The 14,250-nt window shown below is 43.4% G+C and overlaps 1 protein-coding gene across 4 annotated transcripts in view; it reads left to right on the top strand.

Annotated features, from left to right (window-relative positions):
- LOC125538288 (DExH-box ATP-dependent RNA helicase DExH7, chloroplastic) overlaps positions 1–13,781 on the top strand; it is a 29,677-nt gene extending 15,896 nt beyond the window's left edge. For 2 of the 4 annotated variants that reach the window (XM_048701558.2, XM_048701556.2), the window contains exons 15-35: positions 93–175; positions 287–470; positions 1,089–1,247; positions 1,333–1,434; positions 1,539–1,691; positions 1,762–1,866; positions 2,841–2,981; positions 3,358–3,447; positions 3,652–3,708; positions 3,836–3,919; positions 8,385–8,483; positions 8,588–8,725; positions 8,880–8,950; positions 9,520–9,589; positions 10,403–10,501; positions 10,692–10,904; positions 11,497–11,589; positions 11,921–12,043; positions 12,604–12,690; positions 12,944–13,043; positions 13,508–13,781. In XM_048701558.2, coding sequence (XP_048557515.1) covers positions 93–175; positions 287–470; positions 1,089–1,247; positions 1,333–1,434; positions 1,539–1,691; positions 1,762–1,866; positions 2,841–2,981; positions 3,358–3,447; positions 3,652–3,708; positions 3,836–3,919; positions 8,385–8,483; positions 8,588–8,725; positions 8,880–8,950; positions 9,520–9,589; positions 10,403–10,501; positions 10,692–10,904; positions 11,497–11,589; positions 11,921–12,043; positions 12,604–12,684 — 2,145 coding nt within the window. In that variant the 3' untranslated portion in view covers positions 12,685–12,690; positions 12,944–13,043; positions 13,508–13,781. Of the gene's footprint in view, positions 1–92; positions 176–286; positions 471–1,088; positions 1,248–1,332; positions 1,435–1,538; positions 1,692–1,761; positions 1,867–2,840; positions 2,982–3,357; positions 3,448–3,651; positions 3,709–3,835; positions 3,920–8,384; positions 8,484–8,587; positions 8,726–8,879; positions 8,951–9,519; positions 9,590–10,402; positions 10,502–10,691; positions 10,905–11,496; positions 11,590–11,920; positions 12,044–12,603; positions 12,691–12,943; positions 13,044–13,507 lie in introns of those variants that run through there. The other 2 variants (XM_048701557.2, XM_048701559.2) reach the window with 2 other exon arrangements.
- The last annotated feature ends 469 nt before the right edge of the window (positions 13,782–14,250 follow it).

Raw genomic sequence — 14,250 nt, 5'->3', positions numbered from 1 at the left:
TTGTGTATGTTCTTGCTTTATGTGCTACAAAATGTCTTGTTTCTTCGTATGATAGATGAATCACATGATTAATCCTAATTTGCCCCTGTCAGAGCGACTTCTTACTGATTGTTCTTAAGAGTCTTGTTGAAAAACGCTCTAATCAACCAGGAAGAAAGCTGAAAGTGATTCTCATGTAATGTCCATTCCCTTGTATATTTTTCTTATTTCTTTTCACATTTGCAGTTTTTTGTTGCACCGATTATTATGAGATCTGTGTATTTATATCTTTGTGCTTTATCTTCAGGTCTGCAACTGTTGATTCAAGCCTATTCGCACGATATTTTGGAGATTGCCCTGTGATTAGTGTTGAAGGAAGAACACACCCAGTTTCAACTCACTTCCTTGAAGATGTTTATGAGAAAATGGAGTACTGTCTTGCTTTGGATTCTCCTGCATCAGGAGCATACTTCGCACAGCATGGAGAAAAGGTTTCCCTTTGCTTAATTTTTATTCTCAGTGTAATACAAATCTGTCAACCGTTGGAGCCCCTTTCTAGGACCTTACTGTTGGAGCCTTTGACTACTGCTGCTCTGTCTCAATTACTATATCTTGTAAATATCCCCTGTTTTCAAACTGTATACTATATCTTGTAAATATCCCCTGTTTTCAAATTATATACTGATCTAGTTTTCCATTATATGATATTATTAGCACAGAACACATCTTAGGTTTTTGTGAGCGCTAGATATCTTTTTCTTGATCTTCTGTGTTTGATCACAGTTGTTTTCAAGAATCAAGGATGGCATGCAACTTATTTTCCATGTATTGCCAGCCCAATATGATGCAAGGATATGATGAGGCTCGTACCTGCACAAGCTAGAATTCCCTGTTAGAAACTTGGAAATTTGAATTGTTTTAGGGAAAGAGTGTTATACATATGCTTAATCTTATGGTATACAGTGATAGGCATTTGTGCAAGTATCTGCGCCTTCAAATCCTCGAAGCTAGCCGGCGGGCAAGTTTATATGCATGATACTTGTCCTTCACTGTTTCTCATCAATTGTGTGCTATATCAATGCCTAAATCCTTCTCAATTTCTTTTCCAGTGGAAGCATGCTAGTAGCTCAGTGAATAACCGGAGAGGAATGAAGAACCTTGTCATGTCCTCATGGGGGGACGAGTCAATGCTTTCTGAAAATTATGTTAATCCTCACTATAGCTCTGATTGCTATCAGTCATACAGTGAAAGGACCAACCTGAATCTAGTGAGTTTGTTCTCTGAACCATATGTCTTGCACCTTTTTTTTTTACGTTTCAGTTCTCACTGAAAATCTTCAATTGTCAACTCAGAAACGCTTAAACGAAGATGTCATTGATTTTGATCTGCTGGAAGACTTAATATGCTATATTGACGAGAACTGCCCCTCAGGCGCTGTCCTAGTATTTCTTCCTGTAAGTTTATTGCATTATGTCAGCTTAATGTTTGTTTTTTCAAATACATATATTTCTTATTTCTTATCATGTGGAGCATCCATTTGTCATTGATTGTACTACAGGGAGTTGCAGAGATCGAAATGCTGATTGATAGATTATCTGCTTCAGTTAGATTCAAAGGGGCATCATCTGATTGGATCCTTCCTTTGCATTCAATGCTTTCACCCACTGATCAAAGGAAGGTGTTCCAGTATCCACCAGAAAACATTCGCAAGGTGTACTCTTGTCTCCCTAAATCTAGCAAGTACTTAGTTACTTATTAGTACTTACGACAAGGTATTGCAGGTTATTCTTGCCACGGACATAGCGGAGACTAGCATTACAATTGATGATGTTGTATATGTAGTTGATACTGGAAAACACAAAGAGAATCGTTATAACCCACAGAAGGTATCTCTCTTGTTTGTGCCTGTCATTTGTGCTTTTTCAACAAATAAAACTTTTCCAACAAGGATCAATACACTATGCAAACCACAAGCACAAGTTCACCAAGTATAACTGCTGGGTGAAATACTATTGCACTCTCTTTATTAGCCTATGGGTTTCGTCACAACATTCTAGTTGTTAAGCTTCATGGACTAGCCAACGCAACCAAAAGTCTGAACTGATGGAAAGGGCTAGGCAATCTACATACACTTCAACACCCCCTCTCACGTGTGACGCGGGAAGTCAACACATGAATAGACTCAGAGGTATGGCTCAGGAGGCCTATACGTGGACACAGAGGGGGGCAGCAGCAATTTGTGGATAAATTGCGAAAGCCAGGACTTGAACTCAAGACCTTAGGCTCTGATACCATTTTAAGCTTCATGCAGTAGCCAACATAACCAAAAGTCCGAACTGATGGAAAGGGCTAGGCAATCCACATATACACTTCAATACTAGTTACTCTGATGGTTTTTGGGCATGCAGACATTGATCGTTAAGTTATTTATCTGAAGTAGTGGCCACGGATTTCTGAGTGAAATACCTTTGAAGTAGTGCACTCATGAAATCATACTTGATGGTGTAGTGGTCATATGTGCATCATGTGTAGGTTTCTACAAGGCCACATTGTGTAAAGCCTGTGATTTAGACTTGTAGCCTATGATGCCTAGTTACCCACAGTAGCAAGCGCACGTGGATGTGTTCTAGAAAACATGCACGTGCGGAACACATCAATGACTTAGCAGCTTCGTTCTTTTTGTGCTTGCCCTCGCGACCATGATAATAACCTTTTAATGCATTCGTTGACATGATAAAATCTTAATAAAATGGTATCCTATAAGGATGCCATATGTAATATGTTTATGACGATGATTAAGTTGAGACATAATATCTCAAGTAAATGACACTTCTAACTATTCTGTCGTATATTTTTGCAGAAAATGTCAAGCATAGTAGAAGATTGGATTTCTCGTGCAAATGCAAAACAGAGACGGGGACGAGCTGGTCGTGTGAGGCCTGGGTTGTGTTTCTGCCTTTATACTCACCATCGTTTTGAAAAACTGATGCGGCCATTTCAGGTTATTGCATGTCATACTCACTTTATTTTTGTATAAGATCTTGCGTCCAAGATACATCAGTCAGATTCTCTAGAGTATAAGGACCTTTCTGCTATTCCTTGTTTGTTGATCATGCTTCATAAAAACCTACCAGTTTTCCCGCACTTGCTATCTCAGCCCTGACATGCCATCTGCATTTAATTAAGAAAGCTAGAAATCTGAATTCTGCACAAGAGATTTTGCATCCAATATTTCAACATATGCAGATATGTATTGTCTCGACGCAAGTGGGCTACACTTACATTAGTACTATTCATATGCTAAAGATAATCTCACTCATCCTAGATGGAACATTTAACCATTTTGCACTGATATTTCTGTCTACTTTGTTTATAAGGTGCCTGAGATGCTGCGGATGCCATTGACTGAGCTGTGTTTGCAAATAAAATCACTTCATCTGGGTGACATAAAATCATTCCTACTAAAGGTACAACCCCCCTCCCCCCAAATACCATTTTTTTGTGTTGGGTTGGTAGGGAGGCGGGTCAGTCACATCCATGCTACCTTTCAAGTTTTCTGTCACAACATGAGCTTCGTTATAGTTATATATGTTTTGATTGCTGTTTTGTGTCAGCTGTGTGACATTGTGTTGCAGAGTGCTCACATTACGTTGTCTATCATAATTTTGCAGGCTGTAGAGCCCCCAAAAGAAGAAGCTATCTCCTCTGCAATTGACTTGTTATTTAAGGTTCCATTCTGCTTTCTATCATGTAAACCTGCAGTGTGCTGATCATAGGTAGATCAATATTCATATTTCTTTTCTAGCTCGTCATCAAACTTTATCCTGTCTGTTTGTTGTCTTGACTTTTGAGTAGGTTGGAGCCTTTGAAGGACATGAAGAGTTATCACCTCTTGGCTATCATTTAGCAAAACTACCTGTTGATGTTTTGATTGGCAAGGTGCGGCTGACATATATTTCACTGGTTCATTTATCATATGTAGCACTCCCCCATCCATCGAAAATAGACGACTTCCTAGAAAGTGTACAGTCAAACTTTAACTATTGGTATATAATAAGATAACTGAGGTTAGTCAAATCAAAATTATATCATTAGATTTGTCATTATTTTTTTATAAGCTTGCAATTCCTATAATTTTGTACTAATGTATTCACATACAAAATAGCGGCTAAGGTTGCATCATAGAGACCCTGCACATATCTAAAATGTCATGTATTTTGGATGGAGGGGCTAGTTATTTGATGCATACAGTTTCATCAAAGTAACTTGGTAGATTGCTGGGATACCTTTCCTAATTAGCATATCATCTATGATGGTTGCCATAAGAGAATCTCACCATGTCAGTTGTAACGCTCATTAATTTCGTTAGTACTGGATGAGAGGAAGGACTAGGATGGATCTTATTTGTAATCTTAAGGTTACCATGCAAATTTGGAAACCGATTTTTTTTTCGAGAAAACGCAAAGGACCTTTGCATTTCATTTCATGGAAAAGGTAGAACAATCCTCCTAGGAGGTGAGCAGTACAAAGAAAAGCACAAAATCAGTGGACATCCCAGGTTGTGGCAGAACAACCCGAAGTCCCTGGGCTCCTGCTCTAGCCCAACACCGGGCCTCGTCCTTGATCCTATCCACTAGGGATTCGATGGATGGCGTGGCGTTGTCGAAGACACACACGTTCCTGTGCTTCCATAGCATCCAGGGCACAAGCAGCGCGATGGATTTGAGGGCCTTCCGATGCGCCGGCGGCGCGAGCTCTTTCGCGCTCAGCCACCACTCCGTGACCGTGTGCTCCTGATCGGGGATTTGGACCGGAATATGCAACCAATCAAGGACAAGGTGCCAGGTCTGACGTGCAAAGGGGCATGTCAGCAGCAGGTGCTGGATAGTTTCCAAGGCCTGGTCGCAGAGGAGGCATCGAGGGTGATGCTGCAAGCCACGTCGCGCAAGCCTTTCAGCGGTCCAGCAGCGATCCTGGGCGGCGAGCCAATGGAAATTTTTTACCCGTGGAGGCGCCCAGCTCTTCCATACCAGCTTCCAAGAATGGCTCCGTGTGGATCCCTGAAAACTGGCCGCATAACACGAGCGCGCCGAGTAGATGCCATTGGTGGTCCACCTCCAGAGCAGGCGATCCGGCTCGTTCGTCAGGATGGTGTGGCACACAGCCTACCATAGCAGCAGGTATTGTCCGATTTCGTGCAGACCCAGGACCCCTTGTATATCATGTGCCCAAGAGTTACCTGCCAGCCCTTCTGCCACCGTCCTGGCCTTGCGTCGACGTTTGGGAATGCATTGGTAGAGTAGGGGAGCTATCTCACCTACAGACTGCCCGCCAATCCAGCGATCTTCCCAAAAAAGTGCCGTCGAGCCATTTCCAATGATCATGGTAGTGGAGGCGAAGAAGAGCGCGCGCTCCTCGTGTGAGAACTGCAGATCGAGACCTTGCCAAGCACGGTCCGGATCGACGCGGGCGAACCACAGCCATCGCAACCGTGGCGCGAGACCAGCGCGCTCCAGGTCTCGGACTCCCAGCCCACCATACGTGACAGGTCGGCACACACGGCTCCAGTTGACATGGCAATGGCCACCGTTGGCCACGGCCCGCCCAGCCCACAAGAAGCCTCGCTGGATCTTCGCCAATTGTTTGAGCGTCTTCTTTGGGGGAGCGAACGCGAGCAGCTGGTGCACTGGTATTGCGTTGAGGACTGATTTGACAAGGGCAAGACGCCCGGCTTTGTTCATGAGCCACGCCTTCCAGGTAGGAAGCCGGGCAGCCACCGTATCGACGAGGGGTTGCAACTGGGCGGCGGAAGGCCGTCGCGTCGACAACGGGATGCCCAGGTAAGTGATGGGAAGCTGCACCACCAGGCAACCCAATTGGGCGATCACCTCGTGTTCCTGCATGTCACCGTGCAGGACGGTGGCGGAGCTCTTCGCATAGTTAACCAGCAGCCCGCTCGCTTTGCCGAACAGGGTCAAGATACCCTTGATGGCAGCAACGTCCTCCGGCGTGGCATGACAGAATAGCATCACATCGTCAGCATAGAGGGAGATCGCCGGGATCGGGCGTCGGGGAAGCAACTGCTGCAGTATGCCGGCATCGAGCGCGCGGCGCATCAGCCGCCCAAGCGTGTCCACAGCGAGAACAAACAGCTGGGGGGACATGGAGTCGCCCTGTCGCAGGCCCGAGCGGTGCCAGATCGGGGGGCCTGGCTTGCCGTTCATCATGACACGGGTGCTGGACGTCGATAACAGGATCGCAAGCCATTCCCGAAATCTGTCCCCGAACCCATATTGGCGCAAAACCTCAAAGAGGAATGGCCAAGATATGGAGTCAAAGGCGCGCGTGAGGTCGAGCTTGAGCATGATCCGCGGAGCCCCGAGTTGGTGCAGCATTTTGAGAGATTGTCTCACGAGGATGAAGTTATCATGGAGGCTCCGGCCGGTGATGAACGCGTTCTGGTTGCGACTGACCAAGCTATCCAATCTGGGGGCAAGCCGCAGAGACAGGACCTTGGTGAATATCTTGGCCACGATATGAATCAAGCAGATCGGGCGATAGTCACGAAGCTGTTGGGCGTCGGCGCGCTTGGGCAGTAGGGTCATGAGGGCTTGGTTGAGCTTGCCAAAGCCATGGCCCCGCATCTCGAACAGCTGTTGGAAGACATCCATAAGGTCCTGTCGAACGATGGTCCAGCAAGCTCGCAGAAACTCCGCGGTGAAGCCGTCAGGCCCCGGTGCCTTGCGAGCGGGGAGGCGCTTGATCGCGTCCCATACCTCCTCCACGCTGAAGGGAGAGTCCAGGCTCGCCAGGTCGCAAGGCTCAATGAGCCCCTCCAAGTTGAGCGTAAGGTCGCGGTCGACGGCCGTGCCCAGGATCTCGTCAAAGTGCTCAAAAGCAGCTTGCGCTATCGCGTCCTGGTCGGTGACCGTGTGCCCATCCACGGCCAGGCTAAAGATCCGGTTCTTCTGACGACGAAAGGAGCATTGCCGGTGGAAGAATCCCGTGCTAGCGTCGCCTTCCTTGAGCGTGGCTATGCGGGCGCGCTGCCTGGCGATGGTGCGTTCCAACGAAGCAAGGCCAAGGTACGAGACCTTGAGGCGCTTTCGCAGCCAATCCTCCTCCTAAGTGAGAGCTCGATCCTCCTGGGCCTTGTCAAAGCGCGATATGAGCTCCCGAGAGATGGCCAACTTGTCGCGGATACTGCCTGTCGTCTTGGCACTCCAGCTGGTAAGCCTGCGCGCGGTGAAGCCGTCAGGCCCCGGTGTCAAAGCGCGATATGAGCTCCCGAGAGATGGCCAACTTGTTCGTCTGTTGTTCTTGACACCCTCGGTTCAGAGTTCGATGACTACACATACCTCCCAGCTCTTGGCACGCGGGGCGGCATCTTACTGGCTTGGAAGAGCAGGGCCGTGACTATCACGGACCCGTTGTTCACCACGAATGCCCTCTCGGCCAGAGTGGCCACGGCCTCGGGCACCCCTTGGTGGCTCTCTGTCGTGTATGGACCTCAAGACGACGCGGACAAAATTGCGTTCTTGCTTGAGCTGCGGGAGATTCGTGTGGCCTGTCCCGGGCCATGGATGCTTTGCGGAGACTTCAACCTCATCCTGCGCGACAAGGACAAGAACAACGGCAACTTAAATCGTCGTATGATGGGCAGATTCCGCCGCCTCGTCAATGACCTTGCGCTTAAGGAGGTCTACCTCAACGGGCGTCGCTTCACGTGGTCGAACGAGCAGTCCCCTCCCACTCTTGTGCACCTGGACCGTGTGCTCTGCACCTCGGACTGGGAGGATGCACACGGCGAATGTCACCTTCGCTGCCTTGTGTCGGTCATCTCGGACCACTCCCCCCTGCTGCTGGACTGCTCCCCCATGCCCACGGCGCATAGACGATTTCATTTTGAGGACTTCTGGTTGAGGCTTGATGGGTTCCACGACACGGTGGCTGCGGCTTGGGGCTCGGTCCATGACCCGGACCCCTTCCATCGATTGATGTTGCGCTTCCAGGCCACGGAAACCGATTTCCCCTTAGTCAGTTAGTCTTTAGTCATCGCTACACTGCCCTATTCACAAAATCTGGAGGCATATTCTATTTTCAATGCATGATGGAATTAAAAATTTCAGTGATAGACCCTATTGTGTTCCTCATGTATCTTTGAATTGTTGCATATTGCACCCCTTCTATCCATTTCTGTACCAGTTGACTAACGTAGAAGAATTTACATTGATTTGTATGTGTAGTGCTCCTTTTCATACCTTGTGATTAATTGAGTTTTGCCACATATCGGTTTTGTATCTGTCCAAGGGTTCACTAAAATTAATCTATCTGTCCAACATAATTTTTGTAGTTTATACCAACTCCTTTTCTTCCTGTTCTGATGTGCCTATGAGAACTGCAGATGATGCTCTATGGGGCTATCTTTGGCTGCTTATCACCAATTCTTTCTGTTGCTGCTTTTCTGAGTTATAAATCCCCTTTCATCTCTCCAAAAGATGAGGTATTATTTGTATAGAATGATAAATGTTTCATGTATTTTATTCTGAAAAAACTATTTTATGTATTTTAATCATGTCCTGACATTCCTGTTTTTTTGTAACACAGAAGCAAAATGTAGAGAAAGCAAAGGCTGCATTGTTGAATGAAAATCTTGATGGGTCTACTTCTATAATAGATAACAAACAATCAGATCATTTGTTAATGGTTATTGCATACAACAAGTGGTCCCGCATACTGCAAGAGGTAACTGCTTTCTTTTGTTATGGAATTCAGTTTTTGTCATTTGATAGAGTTGTATGTATGCATAATAGTTAGCACCATGCTTTATCTTAGAATTTACAATTGGCATGGTTTGTGCTGTACATACCAGACACTAAAAGATGATTCTGAATTGCAGCATGGAGCTAGATCTGCTCATCAGTTTTGCCGTTCATTCTACTTGAACAGTACAGTGATGTACATGATCAGGTTGGATTCCTAACAGTTATTTAATCTTCAGGTTCTAGATTGAGATTCTGGTTAGTAATACTGTGATAGAAGGAACTAGTTACTTATCACCTTTTTTGAGATAAAAAAAAGCCCAGATAAATCAATTTTCTCGTTTTGTCGCTACCACATCAGCAACCACCCAACCATCTCAATATCACATGGTAACCGTAGTGATACCAGCTAGGGTTTAAGTGAACCTAGCAAAGCTCAAGTATTGGTTGGTAACTTGCAGCTCTCCTCTATACCCGCGTTGGTGCAAGAACATATCTTCTGTAGTTCACTACTAATTGTATAAGCGATTGTTAACCTGTTTTTTGTTCACGCCTACTTCCAAATTTGTTATACTTTAATGTAGAGTCAACTGAGCAGTTACTGCTAACAAACATAAGTTTTTCAATTTTATTTTGTAGTAAAATTGTAAAGTACTCCTTCCGTAAACTAATATAAGAGCGTTTAGAACACTACTTTAGTAATCTAAATGCTCTTATATTAGTTTACAGAGGGAGTAACTGTCAACTACAACCATCTAATTTGATTTTTATCCCCAGGGACATGCGTCTACAGTATGGCTCATTGTTAGCAGACATTGGACTTGTGGATCTTCCTAAAGATAATCTGGTATGTCTTAAAGAATTGCATTAGTTCGTAAGTAACTGAAAATTAACCTGATAATTATTTACTCTAAATTTGGATAATGTGTCATATAACTTTGTCCTGTTAGTTGATTGAAAAATTAACCTGATAATTTACTCTAAATTTGTATAATGTGTCTTATAACTTTGTCCTGTTAGTTGATTACAAACTGTGTACTGAAATCACGAAGCTCATGTGTGGATCACTTGGGTGATCCTGGCAGTTTGTGTCACATGATGGTCCAAGTTAACTCTGCCTCCAGTGCACTTCTACCTTAAATAGGCATAAACACCTATATCATTATATTTGAGTTGAATATAGGATTCACAATTAATCTATTCCAGTTTTTTTCCATCTCTGGGAGTTTCTCACCCTCAAAAGAAAGGAGATGCCTTTAGTTTCACTTTCACAAGTTGCTTATATGAATACTTCTTAAATCAAAATAGCTGAACTTCTACTTTTCCAGATTACAGGTTTAGGAGTACTAACCTGCTAATTTAATTTATGAAGTTTAGTGACTTTAGTGGCAATTGAGATATTTTACATTTAGTTTTCTTAATTTGTTGTATGACAACAAAGTTGTAAAAGTAATGTTTAAAATTCCTGTCTCGAGACCTTGAAAATTTAGTAACATCAGATAGAGAAGAGAGGAAGTAGCTTCCTTTCTTTTGGGGTACTGCAGATGGTACAATGCACTTTACTTTTACTCATTGTTGCCCGAATTCTCCTTTTCTAATTTGAGTGGAGACAGACATAAAAATCAATCTTCTAATGCCAATATATTTTACCGTTTTCCAGAATCAAATGAATGGGAATAGAAAAAGCAATCTTGAGAGTTGGTTTGCCAATATATCTCTTCCGTTCAACTTATATGCTGGCTACACCTCAGTTATCAAGGTAATGATGTGATTTTTGTACACCTTTTTGTCAGTTTGTTGATGTGCACCACAGTCTAAAATAAATATGCCCATGTTTAAGAAATGATCTCGTACTGTTACTTGTTCAGAAGTATAATATCTTACCATTTATTTTTCAAATTTTCAATATTATGCTAACATTTTTATAAAATGCTTACTGGCATTTGTAGTCGGTCATAAGTGCAGGTCTATACCCTAATGTTGCAGCAACTCTGGAGGGTGTTGATCCAGGAGCTTTGGGTGGCAGAAAGCCATCTGATGTTCTGCTTGGTAAGGATCGTCCTCGATGGTATGATGGAAGGCGAGAAGTTCATATACACCCATCGTCTGTGAATCACAGCTTGAAGTCTGTGCAATACCCATTTCTGGTGTTCCTTGAAAAGGTTTGTTTTAGACTTGCATGACTGGAAGAGTATCTCTCAATCCTTGCCATCTTGTTTTCTTCTTGAGGTGGATGTTGTCTATTTAGTTAGTTTTTGTATAATATGATTTTGGTGTCAGATAGTATATGTACCACTACCTTGGCTTCTAGACACTAGCAGATTCAGAGAAATTTGCACGTACTAATTAATTTCTTAGATTCCTATTTCTGTTTGAAGTAGTGCTCGATTTTAGTGACCCATATGCCATATAATAAGGACCCGAATATCCAGCGAACGTCAGATTTTTAGGAATGGCAAATCGAACGTTTTTGCATGGCAAATTATGTTTGCCGAGGGCGGCAAGTTTAGTTGATGAGCATGGCAAATCCGCCTCAGTTCATTTTTTTGCCAGGAAATTGCCGTGCTTGCCAAATAAATTTGCCATCCTCGCGCCCATATAAATTGCCATGAATAACGTTCGATTTTCCATGCCTGAAAATCTGATGTCGGATTTTTAGCATTTCCGTACAATAATGTATCTGTGATTATGGTATCAGCCCCAGCACACCAATTCAGCAAATGCGAGCTCTAAATATCTGTTCCCCATTTTCAGGTTGAGACTAGTAAGGTGTTTCTACGTGATACCAGTGTCATTTCCCCCTACTCACTCCTTCTGTTTGGTGGTTCAATGGTAATCCAACACCAGGTAAGCCCCCGCCCCCGCCCCAGCGCTCACGCACAACAGAAGCACACGAAAATTTTAAATGGTTGAGTATCTGGCAAATACGTTGAACCCCACCTTTTCGGAAAACTGTAGTATATGAGTGTAGGTTTGCCCATGTGTTTGTTAATTCCCTTGTATTTTTCGTACTATGTTACTGGAGTACGACTCACAATTGTTGGGTTGCACTTAAGCTAACATGATACTACTAAATTTGTGATTCTTCAACTAAGATTTCGTCCTCTGCCTTTCATGGTATGCTGTCATGAACCTATTGATGCTCAGAAACAAAAACTTGTATTGGCTTTGTTTCCAGGCTGGAGTCGTTATTATAGACGGATGGCTAAGGTTAACTGCTGCTGCACAGACTGCTGTTTTATTCAAGCAACTTCGCATTACACTTGATGCTGTTCTGAAAGAATTGACAAGAAAGCCGGAGGTATGTTGTCTCCTTTTTGTTTGATATATAAAGGTGAAACCACCGATAACGTGAATATGTCATGCAGTTGTAGCGTCTCCTGCACATTTGCGCATACATTTGCTTTATACCAGTATCACTTTACCATTTATAAAAGATGTATAACCTACTTTGAACAGAAGGCTGCTTCACCATATGCAAAAATCTATAACTTGCTGTGAACAAAAGACTGCTTGAAGATGGTATTCATACCATCTTTGCATTTGCTTCGTATCATTTAATCGTTTGTAAAAATGTATAACCTACTTTGTACAAAAGATTGCTTCATTATATGCAAAATGTATAACTTGCTATAAACAAAAGGCTGCTTGAAGATAGTATTCATACCATCTTCGCATACATTTGCTTTGTATCACTTCACTATTCGTAAAAATTTGGAACCTACTTTCAACAAAAGGCTGCTTCAGTATATGCAAAAATGTATAACGTGCTATGCACAGAAGGCTGCTTGAAGATGGTATTCATACTATATGCTGTATCTTGCAATTTTCTAATTAGTTGGTCTGAATGTATGATTTCAGATGGCAACTTTTGTTGACAACGAAGTGGTCAGATCCATCATTCATTTGCTGTTGGAAGAAGAAAAGGCCCAACAAGCATGAATTGTGGTAATCTCTTCATATTGATTTTTTCTTGTACATGATCTTACTTGGAGAATGAGCAAACAGCGTGGCAAGTATGATCTTGCAGATTTAAATGTTAAATGTGGAGCACTAGAGCTTCTTCAATGGAAGAAATCATTGTCCTCGACTTTTCAAATTTTACATAGAAAACATGTTAAAACAAGCCTTGGGATGTCATCTATTAAGTTTCGAGGTTAAGTGTTTTGATTTCTGAACTAACTTCTGTTACTTCCAATAGGTCAATGGATTACTGTACAGATAATGGTGGAACTGTGGCGGAATTAACTTGAGAACTTGTCCTCAGATCAGGTGCCCGGATCTACATTGCAAATGACCTGGTACATTCTAGCATGTTTGTCTTGGTAACTGAGTAGTCTTTGTCCTGATACCTGTGTGCTCAAATCATGCTAGTGAATTTCTTATACTAGTAAAAAAGTTGGATCTAGTGATTTTGGGCATTTTAGTTTGTTAACTTCATTTGTGTCTAACAGACGCCTCGTAACTAGTCAATGAGTGCCAATTTTCGTATACCTTTATGTGGCCCTCCATGTCACCAACTCACCATGTGATCTTATGATTTCATCTCACGAACACACGAAATTATGGGTGTCCCACCTTGTCCATTCTAGTTGTCATATTGGCTAGCAGAAGTGACGTGCACGTCTTTGTAGCGTCACTAGTGCGTGGAAACTCTTCGGTAATGCTGAAAGGAGCATGGAATTTGAAATTATCATGCCTATCATGTTTAGCTAGCATTTACTTTTTGACGCAGTGTGATAATGCATATAATCATATTCTGCAGCCGCTGGCCTTTTTGGAGCACATGAGCTTTCTGTACCGGGCCTTCATGCTACATGATGAATGCTATCAAGTAGCGAAGGTTGATTCTCAGGGCTCGCCTGCGGTCTTTTACTGTGTTGGTGACTGACGATGGAGAAGAAGTTTCAGAGTGACCAGATTTCATTGGCTTGACTTCTTTACAGAACAAAAGTGTATGATTTACTCATATCACAATGCCTATATGCTACAGTGAAAGATAATTGCATTGAAATGAAATACTCTCTTGCAACTTCCAACTTGTTTAATTAAATATTGTAGTGTTCATATACACAAAAAGTAGGATGGAATGATAGGAGGCCATATTGTTTCTAGAAAGCAGGGCAGCCCGACAGGAGGCAGCTTCAGGGGTTGTATGGTAGGGCCATGGTTGATGCCCTCCCTTTTCTCCGGCCCATTTTCCTGGCCAAATCTCGTGTCTGGTCGCTTTACTCCTCCTTCGGTAAGGGTCCACTCCTGACTGCTCTTCCTCGCATCTTCTTCACACTCCTATAGCCCCTTTTTCACCTTTGCCCCCAACCAGGCAACCACCCGGCCTCCCCCCTTTCCACAATTTTTACATTTTCTTGAGGGAATGAGATTCTGCGACTTTTACTGATTCCATGTCCAAAGAAGTCCAGTCCACACAACGTATGCCCCAAACCGTCCTCGTCTTGACGTATACGATGATGCTCGATCGAGTCCATGTTAGCCCCACATGCACCTTCC

The sequence above is a fragment of the Triticum urartu genome, chromosome 2A (genome assembly GCF_056163025.1).
Source record: "Triticum urartu cultivar PI428250 chromosome 2A, HENAU_Tu73, whole genome shotgun sequence".
Classification (NCBI taxonomy): Eukaryota; Viridiplantae; Streptophyta; class Magnoliopsida; order Poales; family Poaceae; genus Triticum; species Triticum urartu.
This window is presented reverse-complemented; position numbering and strand designations above follow the sequence as displayed.